Source organism: Mobula birostris, chromosome 14 (assembly GCF_030028105.1).
Source record: "Mobula birostris isolate sMobBir1 chromosome 14, sMobBir1.hap1, whole genome shotgun sequence".
Taxonomy (NCBI): domain Eukaryota; kingdom Metazoa; phylum Chordata; class Chondrichthyes; order Myliobatiformes; family Myliobatidae; genus Mobula; species Mobula birostris.
The window spans coordinates 42183486-42203798 of NC_092383.1; the positions used below are offsets into that span (position 1 = coordinate 42183486).

The window sequence follows — 20313 nt, forward strand, 5'->3', positions numbered from 1 at the left end:
CTCATCTCTGTTCTAAAAGAGCAGCCTGAGGTTGTATCCCCTGGTCTTGGACTCTCCCCCAATAGGAAACACCCTCTCCACATCTACTCTATCAAGGACTTTCACCATTCAACACACACAAAATGCTGGAGGAACTCACCATTCAATCAGTTTCAATGAGGTCACCCCTCCTTCTTCTGAATTCCAGCAAATACAGGCCTAGTGATTCTTGAAAGATCATTTTTAATGCCTCCACAATCTCATCAGACACCTCTTTCAAAACCCTGGGGTGTACACCACCTGGTCCAGGTGATTTATCTACCTACAGACCTTTCGGTTTCCCAAGAACCTTCTCTCTAGTTATGGTAACGTCACACATTTCATGACCTCTGACACTTGGAGAAAGCACTGCAGCAGTTTTTAATTACTATCTAAACTTCAGAAATGGTGTTGTGTCACCTGCCACAGGAAGTCGCTTTCTCCCCAGGCCCACTGCAACATGTTGCTTATGTTTCATGTATTATACTGCAGGAGTCTAGAAACAGAGGGCATAGCCTTAGAATACAAGTACGCCCCTCTACAACAGAGATGAAGAGCAACTTCTTTAGCCAAAGGGTGGTGAATCTGTGGAATTCATTGCCGCAGATGGTTGTGAGGGTCAAATCATTGGGCATATTTAAAACAGAGGTTTATAGGTTCTCGATTTGTAAGGAGGTTAAAGGCTTCGGGGAGAAGGCAGAAGAACGGGTTTGAGAGGGATAATAAATTAGCTATAATGGAAAGACTCTCTGGGGAGAATGTTTTGATTCTCTTCCTATGTCATGTGATCTTACAACATGCAATAGTCCACAGAACGTAACAGTACCGCACAGCCACCAGCCCTTTGACCCACCGTATCAGTGTCTACCACAGTGCCAAATGAAACACTTCTGTCTGCATTTGATCTATATCTCTTTTTTCATGTTCATGTGTCTCTTAAATGTTGTTGTTTTATCTGCTTCCATCACCACCACCACCCTCTGGGTAAAAACTTACCCCACATAACTTCCCCCTCTCACGTTAAAGCTGCATTTGAGATTTCTACCCTGATGGAAAGACCCTGACCATCTCCTCTATCCATGGCTCAATAACTCAGCAGTTCTGGTGATTCATTCGCTTAAATCCAACATCTACTTTCATGAAATAAATGATGGCTTTTATATGAAACATCTCAAACGCTCACCGGCACATCATTATCACAGGTATCTTGGTTCGTCGGAGGATCCAAACTCTTTTTATTGATCCGAATGAAGGAGAGTGCTTTTTTGCCCAAATGTTTTTGGGTAACAGGTACCATTTCCTCCCTTTTTGCTTCAGGCTTGTTGTTTGCCCCTACAGGGAGTGCAGAAGATTTGACCACAGTTCTCTCCCGGGGCTCATGAGTTGCTTCTCCGTCTACTTTAGTCTGACTTGAACTCTTGACCAAGCCGTTCTTCACATTTCTCTGATGGTCTGCAGTTTGCGCTGGATACCGACCAAGGCTCCCAGTGGAAACTATATCACTGACCAGTGGATCCTCACTCGGATCAGGTCTTTGAGTTACTGCATTTTGTTGTCGCAGCTGTGATGGTCTCAGCAAATGTTCGCTTGCTGCTCCAAACTTCCTATCAGAGTACGGGAAGTTATCTGGAGACTTGAGGGGAAAAACACTATCAACGCTTCGAGATCGTTTTCGATCTTCTGGATCAATTCGGTTTCTCCTCGCTGACCTGCCCCGCCGGTGCTGTCCCTCCTTACCATCAAATTTATCAATCAGTTCATCCACCCCAGGAATATGGTCGGAGTCAATATCTCGCCCAGTGCCTGGGAAGAAGGGAATGTACCTCCTGTTTTCATGCCGGTTTATATTTTCAGCAGAAAGTTCTTCATCGGGATCATCCACCCATAATTTGTTGGGAGGAGGTAACTTGTCCAAAGCTGCTGGTGCTGTAGTTGAATAAGACCTGCGCAATACCGGAGCCTCAACACCTCTTCCGCCGGGTCCTTGCCGGCGCAAAGGGAGCAGGTCTGGCCGTGCCATCTGGGAATCTTCCAAATCTGACCGTGCCATCCGGGAATCTTCCAAATCAGGCCTGGCGCCATTCTGCCCTTTTCCCTTGCTGCTCACCGAATCAGGCTTTCTGCTGGTGGGCCCTGCAGTTCTTTTGGTTTGATCACCCACCGTCGCCGACTTACTGATCCTGTTTCTCTCATCACTGGCTTTAACTGGGTTTGACACTCCAGCATCCGACTTCCTTGAGAATTCTGGTTTAGGTTTATGATGCAGAGGACGGTCGATATTCTTCTCAGCAGTCACGTTACTGGTCAAATGCTGCCAACCAGCCTGTTCCAGGACACTCTTTTCAGGGTTGTATGGCTTCAGAATTTCAGGGTGTTTTTGAAAATTTAGCAAATTACCTGCTTTCACATGGCTGTTGTCATCCTTGACCTTGGGGGTTTCTGTTCTTAGCAACTGTGGATAAGGAGAAGGCCTCCGTGAATCGAACTGCTGACTTTCTGGAAAGGTGAAATGCCCATTAGTGGAGGCAGTGTTTCGCTGTTTTTTTGCGTAAGGTCCAGAATATGGTTTAAAACCATCTTGAGGCAGAGTCGGGTTGGAGCAGCCATTCTCAGGAGAAGGCTCATACATTTGCATTTGTCCTTCCTGATTATTGTTTAGCACAACGTAGGGCTGCCCGTCAATTCCCTGCACCCTAATGCTGACTCCATACGACCCTGCTTTATTATTAGCAGCCTGATGTTTTTGTGCCCTTGTTGCTTCTTCTTGCGGGTCTTGAATAAACCTGATTTGGATTCCATAGTCTCGCTGCATTTGTTTATCTTGAATTGTGTCAAGATAAGAATCCATGGGAACGTCTTCACAATTCAGAGAGTGATCCACTGCAAGTCAGAAAATAACCTGATTAGGAGACAGGAAACACAAGCACTGAACAGTAACTTAAAACAGCATTGCAAAGCGTCGTGAGGAATTGTTCAGAAGAGGGTTTGGCCATCACTTTTAAGGGAAGGGACTTATGAAAGCTAACTTTTGACTAAATGATTAAACTTCTTGGGGGTGCTTCAAAATGGGAAAAGGGATAAAACTATGTGATAGGTTGACTCAGATAGAGACAAAGGAAGAGAGGTGCAAAGTTGTGGACATGATAGCTGAAATTTCAACAAAGCCCTAGAGCAGGAGGTCACAGAAAAATTAGCAGGGATGGGCTGATGTAGTCTGGATATTGGCCAGGATGCAGAAATCTGTGGAAACTCTGATTTCAATGTAAATCTAGCAAAAGCAATCAACACTTAAGCAGCGCATGGAAAGTAAGGGGCTGCGGAGAATCCCAGGTGCCACAGCATGAATCCTCAGTGAGTGGCTGAAACTGGTACAGGCTGCACCAGGATAACGGACACGTTCCCAATGTGCGGACATCCGTCAGTTGATTTTGTCCAAAAATGCTTCAATTTACTCGATGTGGTAACTGAACAATGTTATAATAAATTATAATCAGAATGATTTTAAAAAAAGTTACAAAAAGAGGAAGGGGGATTGCAATGAGATACAGCTTACGGCTCAAACGATTCTAGCATTTGCTGTTTTTAATATTATGGAAACAAAAAGAACAGTCACTGATGTCATGCCCAGGGTGCAACTCAGATTCAGGGTATCCAGACACTAACATTAATTACTTCAGCTCTGTCCTGGTGTTTGTTGGGTCGAGGGACTACCTGCAGGGCTTCAGACAGCTGCCCTCAGTTTTCATTTTGTTCAGGCAGAGAAAACTCTGGATTGTCGATCCTGGAGTTGTAAATATCTTTGCTGTTGTAAACAATTCAGTCTAGTAACATTGCCAATGGGAAACAGAGAAGGGTCGAAACATCTAAATCCAACCGACAGCCAGATAACGAGAGCAGAAGTGGTGAGCTGGTTCTCTGGGGACGGGTAAGAATTAAACCATGAGAAGCAGCACTCTGACACAAAGTGATCTCCTGTGACAGAATACAGGGATGCTGCCTGGAAGTAAGTGATTGACGATGCAATGGTCAGTTGTCATTGGGACCACTGAGAGGTCAAATATGGACAACTGAGCTCACCTAAGGATATTGTTAGTGATGTTGGTTCAGGAGACTTAAAGCTGTGAAGGAGGCAGAATCAGAATCAGGTTTATTATCACCGGCATGTGACGTGAAATTTGTTAACTTAGCAGCAGCAGTTCAATGCAATACATAATATAGATGAAAAAAAATTTTTTAAATGAAATAAAAATAATAAATAAGTACATCAATTACAGTATACATACATTGAATAGACCCAAAAAAAGTGCAAAAAAACAGAAATACTGTATATTTTAAAAAAGTGAGGTAGTGTCCCAAGGGTTCAATGTCCATTCAGTAATCGGATGGCAGAGGGGAAGAAGCTGTTCCTGAATCACTGAGTGTGTGCCTTCAGGCTTCTGTATCTCCTACCTGATGGTAACAGTGAGAAAAGGGCATGCCCTGGGTGCTGGAGGTCCTTAACAATGGACGCTGCCTTACTCAGACACCACTCCCTGAAGATGCCACGTGCACCCTAGTAGGCCAGTACCCAACATGGAGCCGACTAGATTCACAACTCTCCACAGCTTCCCCTGGTCCTGTACAGCAGCCCCAGCCACACCAGACAGTGATGCAGCCCGCCAGAATGCTCTCCACGGCACATCCACAGAAGTCTTTGAGTGTATTTGTTGACCTGTCAAATCTCCCCAAACTCCCAATGAAGTACAGACGCTGTCTTGCCTCTTTATAACTACATCGATATGTTGGGACCAGGCTAGATCCCCAGAGATCCCAACACTGCTCACTCTCTCCACCTTTGATCCCTCTATGGGGAACTATGGGGACCCTGAACTGTGGGGTTTGAACCTCAAGTGCGATGTGATGACAGATGTAACCAACTCAAATTTTGGAGGAAGACTCTTAGGTTTGTGGCATAAGATTTATAAAGTGATGATATGAAAGGCAACAATGAAAGAAATGAGATGGGGCAGGCAGAGAGAGAACACAATGGAGAGGTTCACCATAACTGAAATCAAGAATTATCAATTTCCCCAATGACCCAGCTCATCACTGCCACTGACTGTCCCAGGCAGCAGGTTTCCCAGCTTTCCACTGTTCAGTGCTTTAAACTACTCAACAATTTCTCTCTTCACAATCACTGCTCACTACCAAGTGACAATTTAAACAGTTGAAGGTGGGGCAATCAAACACAGAGATCTGAGATGTAATTCAAATCTCTTGTGATAAAACATTAAACCTCCACTGCAGGCCAATTTACCCAACATCAGAGGAAGTTATAATGTTGGTGGTCTTAACTCTGCTAAAAAATAAATCTCAAGATTTTCTACTGAATACATACATAGATTACTACAGCTTTCTATACATAAGTTTCCGAAGGATATAATTATAAGACCATTAAATATCGGAGCTGAATTAGGCCATTTGGTCCATCAAGTCTGTGCTGCCATTTCATCATGGCTGATCCATTTTCCCTCTCAGCCCCAATCTCCTACCTTCCCCCCATAAAAGGAATTCCTCTTCATCTCCATTCTTGAAGGACATCCCTCTATTGGGGCAGGGTTCTGAGTTGGATGATCAGCCATGATCATAATAAATGGCGGTGCAGGCTCGAAGGGCCGAATGGCCTACTCCTGCACCTATTTTCTATGTTTCTATGTTTCTATTCTGAGGCTGTGTCCTCTGGTCTTAGACTCCCCCACCAGAGGAAATATCCTCTCCAAATCCACTCTATCAAGGCCTTGCAACATGCGATGGGTTTTAATGAGGTCACTCATCATTCTTCTGAATTCCAGTGAATACAGGCTCATAGCTATGAAACACTCCTCACATGATAAGCCTTTCAATCCTGGAATCAGTTTCATGAAACTCCTTTGAACCCTTTCCAATGTTAGCATATTCTTTTTTAGATAAGGGGCCCAAAACTGCTCAGTACACTCCAAGTGAGGCCTCACCAGTGTTTTGTAAAGCCTCAATATTACATCCTTGCTTTTATATTCTAGTCCTCTCAAAATGAATGCTAACATCACATTTGCCTTCCTCACCACTGACTCAACCTGCAAACTAATCTTTAGCGGATCTTGAACAAGGACTCCCAGTCCCTCTGCATCTCAGTTAAAGGGAAAAGTCAAAAGAAAAAGTGAATGGCATATGGAATTAGGGAAAGAGGAAGCAAAACCCAAAGAGAACTGGGAATTAACAGGACAGCAAGAAAGAAAGCGGATGGTACTACAGTCACTCAGAGCTAACGCCTCAAGGAACAAAATGTGTCAGCACACAGGATACAACATGTTTAATAAGCCTTAAACACAAGAGAAGCTGCAAATGATGGAAATCTTGAGCCACACACAAAATGCAGGATGAATTCAGCCCATCAGGCAGCATCTATTGTGGGAAATAAGCAGTCAACGTATCAGGTTGAGTCCCTTCATCAAGAGAAAGGAAGGGGGCAGAGGCCAGAATAAGGTGTTGGGGGGCGGGGGGTAAGAGTGCAAGCTGGCTGCTGATACGTGACAGCACAAAGGGGGGGTAGGTGGATGGATGAAATAACAAGCTAGGAAATAATAGGTGGAAATGGGCTTAAGCAGAAGGAATCTGACAGAAGGACAGTGGACCACAGAACAAATGGAAGGAGAAGGGGAACAAGAGGGACGTGATGCGCGGGTGAGAGTAGACAAGGGTGAGAAGGAAAGCAGAATAGGGAGTGGAAGAAGAGGGAAGGGACCCTTTCCAGTTATACTTTGTTACTCTATATACTGGGAGAGGAGCTGAGTTAACGACACTAATGGTCTTATCTGAGGTATCATAATAGCCCATTCTTTTTCTTTTTGTTAGTTTAGTTTCTCTTTAGCTGGTTTAGATTTTTTTTTCTTTTTTGGGAGAAAAATTTTTTTTCCTTTTTTTTCTCTTTTTTCATGATATTTTTTCCATTTTTATCTTATATTTCCCTATATTAGAGCTGTACTTTGAGATTTTGGGAGGCTCATGAATTATGTGTCAATTGAGGTTATATTTATTTAAACTATCTTTTCAATAATGTAATCCCAATTTCTCTGTATCGATTTTTCTGTAATGTATATGATGCTGAAACTAATAAAAAGATTGAAAAAGAAAGAAAGAAGACGGAAGGGGTAAGGGGGAGTAATTACTGGAAGTTAGGGCCTTAACCCTCCCATGGCCAGTGGAAAATGTTAATATCTCTGGAAGTCAGTAAAAACCTTGGGATTTTTGAGCACAGCTCATTCACCTGGCCTGACGTCCTAGGAAGGAATATTCTCCCCGCTCTGCTTTCTCTAATACATGAACGAAGTAAAAATGTGGAATCGCCTGTGGGAAGGACCTTTCACGCAGTCTTTTTTACTTCTGGTTTCATCCTGCCCTACATGCCCTTTACTAACAACTCTGGAAAAGTAACCACAGGAATAATCACCTCAGAAAGGGAGATAGATCCAGCTGATTTTTAATCACCACAATGCCATCTCTTACATAAAGATGAACATAGAACTGTACAACAGCAAAACAAAAAATAACTCTTTTACAGCCAGGTGTGTAAATCGTGTGAGTAAGCATTTAAAATGAATCTTTGTGCTAAAATTCATGTGGCCTGCTGAATACAAACTCCATCTACCTCAGCTTAATTGCAGTGTCAGTTGAGACACTGTGCCTGGGACACATCTGGCCATGTCTCAGCAGTCAGTGTGGTCCCAAGTACAGTCCCCAGGAATGCCCTCTGGCAGGAGGACCAAACTGACAACAAAGCTCCACCCCAGCTGAAACCTCAAAGGGGGCAAACTAAACTGTTTAAATGCTCCAAGGAGAGATCCTTTCACCTGGGAGAGTTTTACTGGCATCAGCCCAACGAAGTTCAAATAAAAGGCAACAGAAGAGAGTACTTTTCCTTCCGATTGACTCAAAGAACTGACACTTGCCAGAGGTTCCTAGGCAGCCATCCATTTCATTAAATAAATAACTATTCCTGGTAATTCAATCCAGAAAGCAGAACAGGGAGAGGGCAAGTGTGAGGTAATGCACCTTGTAGAATGCAGTCCTGGTATCCTCTGGAAAAATAAGGGGCAGAAATGACTGATTCTGATCATCAAATTTTTAAAACTGCTGTAGGTACATTAAAATATTTCAAAAATTGTAAAAAAAATCAAAAATTTGTGGAATGAAAATAAATCAAACATATTAACCACAAGTATTTTTAAAAAGCAGCAATCACCATTTTCTTATCAATCCTGTAGCTAGAACTCCTCTCTGAAGTGAATGGGATTTCCAACCTACCCCAGACTGGAGTACGACTGATGAGGCAACTCCTGAGCCTCACCTGGAAAACCTTTGCAGGAGTGGGGTTGTACATTTTAGCAAATAAAACAAAGTGAGGCATTTTATGTTTACTTTATACTTCATTGTCACCAAACAATTGGTACTAGAACGCACAATCATCACAGCGATATTTGATTCTGCGCTTCCCACTCCCGGATTACAAATATTAAATATTAAAATATTAAAAATAGTTAAAATTAGTAAATATTAAAAATTTAAATTATAAATCATAAATAGAAAATAGAAAAATGGGAAGAAAGGTAGTGCAAAAAAACCGAGGGGCGGGTCCGGATATTTGGAGGGTACGGCCCAGATTCGGGTCAGGACCCGTTCAGCAGTCTTATCACAGTTGGAAAGAAGCTGTTCCCAAATCTGGCTGTATGAGTCTTCAAGCTCCTGAGCCTTCTGCCGGAGGGAAGAGGGACGAAAAGTGTGTTGGCTGGGTGGGTCCAGTCCTTGATTATCCTGGCAGCACTGCTCCGACAGCACTGCTCCGACAGCGTGTGGTGTAAAGTGAGTCCACGGACAGAAGATTGGTTTGTGTGATGTGCTGTGCCGTGTTCATGATCTTCTGCAGCATCTTTCGGTCTTGGACAGGACAACTTCCATACCAGGTTGTGATGCACCCTAGAAGAATGCTTTCTACGGTGCATCTATAAAAATTAGTGAGGGTTTTAGGGGACAGGCCAAATTTCTTTAGTTTTCTCAGGAAGTAAAGGCGCTGGTGGGCCTTCTTGGCAGTGAACTCTGCTTGGTTGGACCATGTCAGGTCATTTGTCATATTGACCCCGAGGAACTTAAAGCTTTTGACCTGTTCCACTTGCACCACCGATGTAAATGGGGTCGTGCGGTCCGCTACTCCTTCTGAAGTCAACAACCAATTCCTTCGTCTTGCTGACGTTGAAGGATAGGTTATTGTCTTCGCACCATGCCACCAGGTTCTTAATTTCCTCTCTGTACTCAAACTCATCATTACCCGAGATACGGCCTACAATTGTTGTGTCATCAGCAAACTTATATATTGAGTTTGATGGAAACTTGGCTACACAATCATGGGGTGTAGAGTGAGTACAGCAGGGGGCTGAGTGCACAGCCTTGTGGGGCACTGGTGCTCAGAGTGATTGTACAGGAGAGCACGTCCCCTATTTTTACAGCCTGGGTCCTGTCTGTGAGGAAGTTGAAGATCCAGTTGCAGATCTGAGTGCTGAGGCCCAGGTTCCGGAGCTTAGGAATCAGTTTATTTGGAATGATGCTATTGAAGCCAGAACTGTAGTCAATGAAAAGGAGCCTTACGTATGCATCTTTATTCTCCAGGTGTTCTAAGGAGGAACGTAGGGCCAGAGAGATGGCATCTGCCATTGACCTGTTGCTCCGGTAGGCGAATTGCAAATTTAATGAAACCTGTAACACATTTTATTGAACTCCAAAGCCTACACAACAAAAGTGTACTAAACCTCTTTACATAATAGCATCATCACGTCAGACTTCTCACAGTGAAACCCTAACTCAACGCGGGTGGTTGCAAACTATGTACATTTCTCCCAATTACATTACCCTACGGGTTCCACAACTAGACTCCGTAAAGAGCAGCAATGGGGCATGGTGAGATCCAGAGTTTTGCAGACATCACAACTGCATGAACTTACTGAGCATTTAATGGCTGAAAATCAAACTATTCAACTTCAAGCCCACGAGATTCACCTCATTAATTTTCAGCACTGAACTAACAATTGTGTAGTGTATGGAGTTCGTGTGTCCATGTAATCCCTATTTCTGGATCCACATTATGGGCCCATCTTATGCTGTTCATGCTGGTCCTGTAGTCAACCCAGAAGAGCTGTCGGTTCGATACAGAAAAGTCCATTTAACAACAAAGCAGCTTTGGGTAGTCGGCACCTGGATCCCACAATTCAAATCTAAGTGCAATTCCAAAAGATAGGGCAAAGAGCACCATCATCATCGTCTGCTGTGTCGTATGACATAGGCGATCATGGTCTTGACCACAATATTTCTTGGCAAATCTTTCTACAGAATTCGTTTGCCATTGCCTTCTTCAGGGCAGTGTTTCAGAGGTAGTCTGCCTGGCGTCAGTGGTCGCATAACCAGGACTTGCAATGTGCACCAGCTGCTCATACGACCATCCACCACCTGCTCCCATGGCTTCACGTGGCCCTGATCCAGGGGGCCAAGCAAGAGCTACATCTTGCCCAAGGGTGTCCTGCAGGCTAGCGGAGGGAAGGAGTGCCTTCCACCTCTTTTGGTAGAGACACATCACGAACCCACCACCCAAAGGATAAAGAACAGAAATTTTAAAACAATGGCAAACAAATTTCACCCTATTCCTTCTGTCATATTGCCCACTTTGATATGATTTACCAGTGGGTGCCACCATATCAGGAATCGCCTCCTTCCCGTCTATACTTTAAAATCACAAATGAGGTTGAAGGACTTCAGAAATACATCCATGCACAGAGAACAGAGAGTAACTTTAGATGTTCACCTATCATGTGCATACAAAATAATCTCTGACCACTCACAGAGAAACACTTCTCCTTTATAGTCACAAAAGAGGTGACATGATGGGCTAAGTTTTTCTGCTATAATGCACATTAAACTTTTACCACTGGGTGTAGCATCCAGAACAAGGAAACATGCTAGTCACTGCCAATGAGATGTCCCTTTTGACAAACTCACAGCAGGGCCCATTTGGGAGACTTCGCTGCCAGTAAGACTTCAATGCATTAGTTGTCAAAGGGTTACAATGCCGAGTGCTGATCACATGAAACAGCAGATCATCTTTGTCTTGTGCCCCGAGTTTTCTTAGCTACGATACAGGACTGAAAACCTATTTGATTACCCAGTTCTAATCCATCATCATTGATCTCTCACCTCTAGGCAAATCAACCCCTGCGGTCTGTAACCAAACAATATGGAGAGAATTCTCACTTACATCTGGTAATGTTTAACCACGCAAGATCCTCAGCCTGGTTAGCGTGGAATACGTAACTGAATGCAAACATATCATGCATTTTGACAGCTAATAATGACTATAAAAGATAAAAAGGGCACAAAATGAACTACTTAAATGCTCAGAGGAAACATACTTTCACCTGGGAGTTTTACCAGAATCAGCCCAATAAAGTTCAAATAAAAGACAACAAGAAAGAAGTATACTTGCTTTCTACTGCCTCAAGTTGCTGACACCATTCTTCATGTATCAGCCCAGGCAGTAGTAAATGTGAGCTGCTGTAATTTGTAAAAAGAGGCCTGAAATCCCACGGAAAAAGTATGGGCAGAGATGCCAAAGGTCTTGCAGTGGCACGCATACGTATCACTACATGTAGCAACACCAGTTACAAGGTCAACAGAACTTTTGGCTTCATATTGAGAGGCAAAAGGAAAGTTAAACATGCTTTGAACTATGCCATATAGAGAGTCAAAGTATGATACAGCATCGAAACAGGCCCTTTGGCCCATTGAGATGAAACTGATTATCAACCACCCTTTTTCACCAATCCTACATTCATTCCATTTCTTTAATTCTCCTCACAATCTTATCAACCCCCCCCCGCCCCAATTTACCATTCATCTAAGCAATTTACAGCACAATTAACCTAACAACCTGCATACCATTACACCACTCGGACATGGGAAGGAACTGAAGCAAAGTCTGACTTCCAAAGTGACTGGAAACTGCCCAATGTTGTTTGTGCTACCACCAAACACATCGGTACCTCCTCCCCCAGCCCTCACTTTCCAAAGGGAGCATTGTTTGTGATTCCCTTGTCCATTTGTCCCTCCCCACTGATGCTAGCATTCATTTCTGCAAGTGGGTTAAGTGCTACACCTGCTCATTCAACTCCATAAGACATAGGAGCAGAATTAGGCTATCTGGGCCATCGAGTCTGCTCTGCCATTCAATCATGCTTATCCTTTTTTTCCCTCCTCAACCCCAGTTCCTGGCCTTCTCTCCGTAACCTTTGATGCTTAGAAACTCCTGCCTTTTGGGCCGGCTGGTGGCGCAATGACATCGGCGCTGGACCTGGGAGAAGAGGTTCCCGGATTCGAATCCAGTCGGGTCCGCCCTCGAGTACGCTTTCCATCCGTGCCGGGTCGAGTGTTGAGATCGCAACTCGACCTCGTAAAACGAAAGGAAAAATACTGCGAAAATGTCTGTGTGAGGAATGGCGTGCCACACAGTCTCACTCGCTCTGTGCCTTTTAAAAAAAGCCATGAAAAAGACATCATCACGGACGTATGCACACGCAGACGCACACACCAAAAAAAAAAGAAACTCCTGCCTCACTGCCATTCAGGGTCCCAAGCAATCCTTTCTGGTGAGGCAACACTTCACTTGCGTGTCTGTACCAAGTGCTTCTGGTGCGGCCCCTCACATAATGGTGAAACCCAACATAGACTGGGGCACCGCTTTGTCAAGCACCTTCACTCCATTTGCAATAGGCAGGATTTCCCAGTAACCAATCCTTTCAATTCCACTCCCCATTCCCAATCCAACATGTTAATGCATGGCCTCCCCTATTGCCATGATGAGGCCACTCTCAGATTGGAGGAATCCTACAAAAAGTAGTGGATAATGGCCCAGTCCATCATGGGCAAAGCCCTTCCCAGTATTGAGTGTTGTCGTAGAAAAGCTGCATCCATCATCAGGGACCCCCACCACCCAGGAAGAAGGTTCTTATAACCTAGGAAATTACCCAGGAAATTTAATTTGCAAAGACTCATAAAACAGTACATTACATAACTTACCTTCTTCTACCTTGGTTCTTGACAAAAATCAAATACCACAATACAGCCACCTCAAGGACTGCAGTGGTTTGAGAAGGCAGATCACTTCCCCTTTTAAGAGAAATTAGGGATGGGCAGTTAAGTGCTGGCTCAGCCTGCAAAGCCTAACCCCTTGATAGAATAAAAATAGAAAAGCCTCCAGTAAGTGCACTGGAAAGTTCAGGGGAAATTTGTTGCAATGGTTGGAATGGGGAACTCAGTAACTAAAAGAAACAGGTGAACAACAGTTAAGGTAGCATATGGTGCATTGGCCTTCATCAAACATGGGATTGAGCTTAGCAGCTGAGAGGTAATCTTGCAGCTATATAGGACCCTGGTCAGACCCCACTTTGAGTACTGTGCTCACTTCTAGTCGCCTCACTACAGGAAGGACGTGGAAACCATAGAAAGGGTGCAGAGGAGATTTACAAGGACGTTGCCTGGATTGGGGAGCATGCCTTATGAGAATAGGTTGAGTGAACTTGGCTTTTTCTCCTTAGAGAGACAGAGGATGAGAGGTGACCTGATAGAGGTGTAGAAGATGAGAGGTACTGATCGTGTGGATAGTCAGAGGCTTTTTCCCAGGCCTGAAATGGCTATCACCAGAGAGCACAGTTTTAGGGTGCCTGGTAGTAGGTACAGAGGAGATGTCAGGGGTAAGTTTTTTTTTTACGCAGAGAGTGGTGAGTGCATGGAATGAGCTGCCAGCAATGGTGGTGGAGGTGAATACGATAGGGTCTTTTAAGAGACTCCTAGACAGGTACATGGAGCTCAGAAAAATAGAGGGCTACGGGTACCCCTAGGTAATTTCTAAAGTAAGGACATGTTCGGCACAGCTTTATGGGTCGAAAGGCCTGTACTGTGCTGTAGGCTTTCCATGTTTCTAACCACAGGAAGGGGAAGATTTGTTGATGGTGATAGATGAAGGAAGAGCGGAAAGAAGTTTGTATATAGCACAAAGACCATCATGAATCCCATAAGAGATAGAGAAAGATACAACATGGAAACAAGCTGTTCAACCTATCCAATTCATGCTGATTATCAAACACTTGTTTATGCTCATCCCTCATTCCCAGCAACTTTACACAGACCCGACCACCAGGGACATCTTAGTGTCTAATAAACCTACCAAACCACACAATGTGGGAGGAAACTGAAGAATCCAGAGGAAACTCACACTGTTACAGGGAGAATGGGGACCATCTGTATGGAGTTTACCCAAGGTCAGAATCGAACCGATATCTCCAGCACTGTGAGGCAGCAGCTCCACTATCTACATCACTGTGTCATCACACAATTTGTTAAATTATATCACCTGTTCAGTGCATCAACACTTGTTTCCTAAATCTTTAAGTCAACAATTAACCTTTTAACCTCCTTATTCTTGGGAATTCATCCGATTTACTGTAGCCTCATAATTATACGCTTTGGAAACTTAACAAAATTCAAGTATACCTGCACACCAGGTTTTCCCAAGCTGATGCATCCATCCTAAAATCACTGTCTAGAACAGAACATGGTTTAACATTCTCCAGACATGGTTTAACCAGACCTTTGTACAGTTATAGCCAAACTTTCTTCCACTTGTATTCTGGTCATTCGCTTACAGTGGTTAAGCATTCATTAGCACTGTGAATTTTATTTGTTCTTGTATGTCAAAATGCCTTTCAACAACAAAACCACATCAGGAAATACAGAAATGAGAAAATCAGCAGATGTTGTAAATCCAAACAACACACACAAAATGCTGGAGGAATTCAGCAGGCCAGACAGCATCGATGGGAAAAAGTACGGTCGACCATAGATGCTGCCTGGCCTGCTGAGTTCCTCCAGCAACGTGTATGTGTTGTTAGGAAATACAGAGATGTTTAGATGTAGGAAGCACCTACTCTCTGGTAGCTAAGCCAGATTTCAGAAGCGTCAGGCAGGACAATAAAGAGTACTGCCTTTTTCCTGAAATTGGCCTTTTTTGCACTATGTATTTTTGTAACATAATAATTAAGTCTTTTTGTCGTATTGCTGCTGTTAAACAAAAAAAAAAAATCGAGCATTATGAATTGTTGCATCACTGCCTAGAATGGAGACTACAAAGCGCAGGATCGGAGGAGGCTGCTGATGCACTGTTAGTTACTCCAAAAGACTGGAAGTAGAGTAAATACTGAAAGGCATTTATTAACAGTAAAATGGACCCATGTCCATGCTGAGTATCTGTCCTGGACTGAGGGAGGAGCAGTGGCACAATCATCTTTATTCAGGGGTCTGTGGAAGGAGCCACAGGAGCAGTCAGCAGAGGGGCATGTCCAGACAGGTAACCCAGTTACAACATATATATATGTTTACCACAGCTGCAAAGCGCAGGATCAGAGGCGGTTGCAAAGCACAGGAGTGAAGGATGCTGTGGAGGGTTGTAGACTCAGACAGTTCCATCACAGTTACAACCCCTCCCCATCAATGAGCACATCCTTAAGAGGCACTGCCTCACAAAGGCGACGTCCATCGCTAAGGACACTCACATTCTGGGACATCTCTCTTCTCATGGCTACTGTCAGAGGAGGTGGTACAGGAACCTGAAGCCCCACGTTCAACATTTTTAAAACACCTCCTGCCCCTCGCTATCAGATTTTTGAATGGTCACTGAACACTACCTCATTATTTCTCTTTTGGACATCTTATTTATTTAATTTGTAAATGAGAGGGATTTTTAAATGTCTTATATCGTACCACTAACATAAAACAACAAATTTCACAAATGTGTCAGGGATCCTGGTAAAGCTCTTCAGCAAGGTAACAGGTCTCAGGTCTGACAGTGGAACACAGCCACAATGAAGTGTCATGGTCAACATTCCTAAAGCTCCACTTTAAATGAACCTGCAGTGTTAAATACTCCAACAGAAACACCACCAATGTACATCAAATTTACAAAGATTTTCACTAACTCCTCAAGCATTCCAACTAAATACATTTTAATAAATCTTAAGTCAGGTAAGCCTATTCCTTTAACAATAAGATTATTTTAAAAAATCTATCTAACAATCCAGAGACACATGGCAGGATATTAAAGCTGCTTCATACACGATGATAGACTTGCATTGGTAGCAGCAGCATCTGCATTTATGCTGATACAAAGGAAAAAGCAACACAGCTTCCTGAGGAGACTTGAGGTCCTTTGGAGTATGCAGGCTTCTCCCTCACATGTTCTACCAGTCTGTTGTCATCGGTATAATCTTCTATGCAGTGGTGTGCTGGGGCAATGGCATCAACACGGGTGATGGCAACAGGTTCAATAAACGGATTAGAAAGGCTGGTTATGTTATCAGAGTCAAACTGGAGGCTGTGGTAGAACAAAGGACCCTACGGAAAATCCTGGCAATGGTAGACAATGCTTCTCACCCTTGGCAGAACAAGGGAGCACTTTTAGTAATAGAGTAAGACAACTGCGCTGCTCCAAAGAGGCTATATGACAGGGGTCCCCAAACTTTATTGCACCGCGGACCGGTTTAATATTGACAATATTCTTGCGGACCAGCCGTTCAAGTAGGGTTAAACTCACCTCAACATGTCTTTTACAGACAAGTTCAACAGTGTGTGACAGGAAATGAGGAAAGGTGCAGCTGACTCATACCGTTTCCTCACAGCCTGGTAACACATGCTTTGCAGCCCGGTGGTTGGGGACCGCTGCTATATGGGGTCATTCTTACCCTTGGCCATTAGGCTCTATAATGAGTCAACCTATAGCCAGGGAAGTGATGACCTTCCCCCCCCCCCCCCCCCCCGGGCGACTGTTTGAGGAAACTTATTTTTTTATTCTTTCTTACTTTTCCAATATTTGTATATCTGCGCAATTGTAATGTTACTGTGACACTGTAATTTCCTTTGGGATCAATGAAGTATCTATCTATCAATCAAATGTCAGGCTAGCCCTCAGACCAGATGACTAAGTTTGCTCACATTCCTAACTAACCAGACTTTCTTGTAACTTCTTAATTATGGAAATTATTTAGGGGCTGGTACAGTAGATATCAGCTGTGTGGCAGGCTCTTGGAAAAGATTTCTTATTTCAAGATGAAACTGAAAAGGATATTTGAAGTTTATTTAATTTACAGAACTAAACAATGTAATTCACGAGATTTCAAGTCATGAATTTATGGCTGTGAACATCAAAGCCTCCACCACCACCAGTACATGTATCAAAGGCCTCCAATCTTTGGAAATATGGGCAGCTGCAGGAAGGAACAATCTTGAAAAATAGTTGGAACAGGCACACTTACACTGTCAAATGTTAACTTCTGAATTCAACTCCTGCTACCCTCAATACCACTCCAGTGTTACTACTGTGGTGTGCAGCTAATTAGCTTAAATCTTAATCCAGACATACAGCACCAATGTCAAGTCCAACACATCTTCAAGAAGTGATGCCTCAAAAAGACGGCATCCATCATTAAGGACCCCCATCACCCAGGACATGCCTCGTTCTCATTGCTACCATCAGGGGGGAGGTACAGAAGCCTGAAGGCGCACACCAAGCAATTCAGAAACACCTTCGTCCCCTCTGCCATCAAATTTCTAAATGGACACTGAACCCATGAACACTACCTCACTACTTTTTTAAAATCTATTTTTGCACTACTGACTTAATTTAAGCTTTCTAATATAATATATTTATACGTATTACCAGAACTTACGGATGTTATTATATATTGCAATGTACTGCTGTCGCACAATAACAAATTTTATGACATATGCCAGTGATATTAAACCTGATTCTGATTCTAAAGGGTTGCAAGGAGTGCTGCAGGTACTTGTCGACGACACTACATTGATTGGCCTAATCTTAAACAATAACAAGGTGGCTTACAGAGAAGAAGTCATCTCTCTGACACAGTGGTGTCAAGAAAACAGCCTCTCCCTCAATGCTGCGAAAAAAAGGAGCTGGTTGTGGGTTACAGGAGGAATGGAGATGGGCTAGCCCCTATTGACATCAATGGATCTGGGGTTGAGAGGGTAAACAGCTTCAAGTTCCTCGGCATCCACATCACCGAAGACCTCACATGGTCTGTACACACCAGCTATGTGGTGAAAAAGGCACAATAGCGCCTCTTTCACCTAAGACAGTTGAAGAAGTTTAGTATGGGCCCCCAAATGCTGAGGAACTTTCTACAGGGGCACAATTGACAGCATCCTGACTGGCTGTATCACTGCATGGTATGGAAACTGTACCGCTCTTAATTGCAGGACTCTGCAGAGAGTGGTGTGGACAGCCCAGCACATCTGTAGTTGTGAACTTCCCATAATTCAGGACACTTAAAAGGACAGGTGTGTAAAAAGTGCCAGTAGGATCATTGGAGATCCGAGTCACCCCAACCACAACCTATTCCAGCTGTACCGTAGCATAAAAGCCAAGACCAGCAGGCTCCGGGACAGCTTCTTCCACCAGGCCATCAGACTGATGAACTCACACTGATTTGAGTGTACTCTATATTACATTAACTATTCTATTTATTATAATTATAAATTAATATGATTGCACATGCATAGTTAGATGGAGATGTAATGTAAAAATGTTTACTCATGTATGTGAAGTATGTAAGAAATAATTCAATTCTAATGTTGCCCTTCCAATCACCACAATGCAAGTTCATCTTTTTTTAATGACTCCAGATCAGTACCAAGGTTCCAGAATCTTTCTGAATATGCACAGAACCTCCACCAATTCAACAATTTCCCATTTAATACTGATCAACATAACGCAGACACATTGGACTGAAATTTGACATAGAAAATGTTGATCCTTTCCTCCTGAGAAAAAAAATACAGTTCATCTGTTCCTACACATTCAGGACAGAAAAAAACACTGCTGGGCCATTCACATCCCAGCGCCTCTGTAATATTTAGTAAGGCAACATGTCAACCAGTTGGGAGTTATTAGTTAGCATAAAACTGACATTTGCAGAAGCCAAACACCACAATTTGTTTGAGACCTCAATGTGGAGGACCTGAATCTGGACCAGAATGACTCAAAACCCGTTAAAATCCAAACATTCTTATATCAAAGTAGAAATAATAAAACAGGTGTAAGGTCATCATAACCCAGTACAAGTTGCTCTTAATTTTATTAATAAAATATTTTAAGAGTACATTCCAAATAATTAATCTCCGAAGCAAAAAAAAATCACATCAGACGCCCTCCTCATATTACAAGAAGATTCCATTCCACTAACTGTTCATAAACAGACACAAGTAGAAATGTGGCCACCCACCAATTTAAAGTTCAAAGAAAATTTATTATCAAAGTATGTATGTCTATGTTACAATACGCTATCTTGAGAATCATTATTAATATCACAATATTTAATGAAAAAACATAGGCCAATCAAGGGCAAAATGCAATGAGACCAGGGCAATTGACTCTACCATTGAGATACTGCAGTGACCTGAGATCCCAGAGGCAGAAGATGCCTGTAGCTCAGCAGCAACTGGCAAATCCATCCCACTAGTCTCCCAAAAGCTTGCTCATATCTACAGGCAGTTCATAATCTGTGGAGGACCTGCATTTCTGAAGCATTAACTAAAATGATAAGAGCAAGATCCGAAAGTCCCCACCCTCCATCTGAACCAGGCGCTCCGCATGAAAATCCCAGAGAGATTGTGCAGCCAGTTGCAAGGCCAGGATACCAGGTGCCCCATTTAAGCACAAACAGCAGAACTAACTCCAAATACATCAGTGAGGAATTTGCATTGGATTCTCCTAATTACTCCCAATATCCAACAAGTTGCTGAGGAATCTGTAAGGGAATCCAGGTTTTACGCACAACCTCAAACACTGCTCGGGTCAGTGGCTGGAATATCAACACTGATCTGGAAATGCAGTTGCTGATAATTATCTGGCCAATCCTGTCAAAATGCTCACATGTGCACTTCCCCTGTGGTCTGAGCCTGACTGACTGCAATTGTCCCGGGAGCTGTCTGCTGTACTCATGTGATTTCTACTTGGATGAAGAGTCAGCGCTTAACTGGGCAAGGAAACTAGGGATAAACTGGGGGAAAGTTGATGTTACCCCTTCTTCCAAAACCCCAACTCATTCACAGCTGAGGTATCATCTTATCCACAGCTAAAGCTTTCAGGACCTTCCAAACAGCCATCCTCCATGC

At 43.3% G+C, this 20313-nt stretch overlaps 1 protein-coding gene across 6 annotated transcripts in view; it reads right to left on the minus strand.

Annotated features, from left to right (window-relative positions):
* cgnl1 (cingulin-like 1) overlaps window positions 1–20313 on the minus strand; it is a 226906-nt gene that overhangs the window by 169827 nt on the left and 36766 nt on the right. For all 6 annotated transcript variants that reach the window (XM_072278440.1, XM_072278437.1, XM_072278439.1 and 3 more), the window contains exon 2: window positions 1202–2898. In XM_072278440.1, coding sequence (XP_072134541.1) covers window positions 1202–2866 — 1665 coding nt within the window. In that variant the 5' untranslated portion in view covers window positions 2867–2898. The remainder of the gene's footprint in view (window positions 1–1201; window positions 2899–20313) is intronic.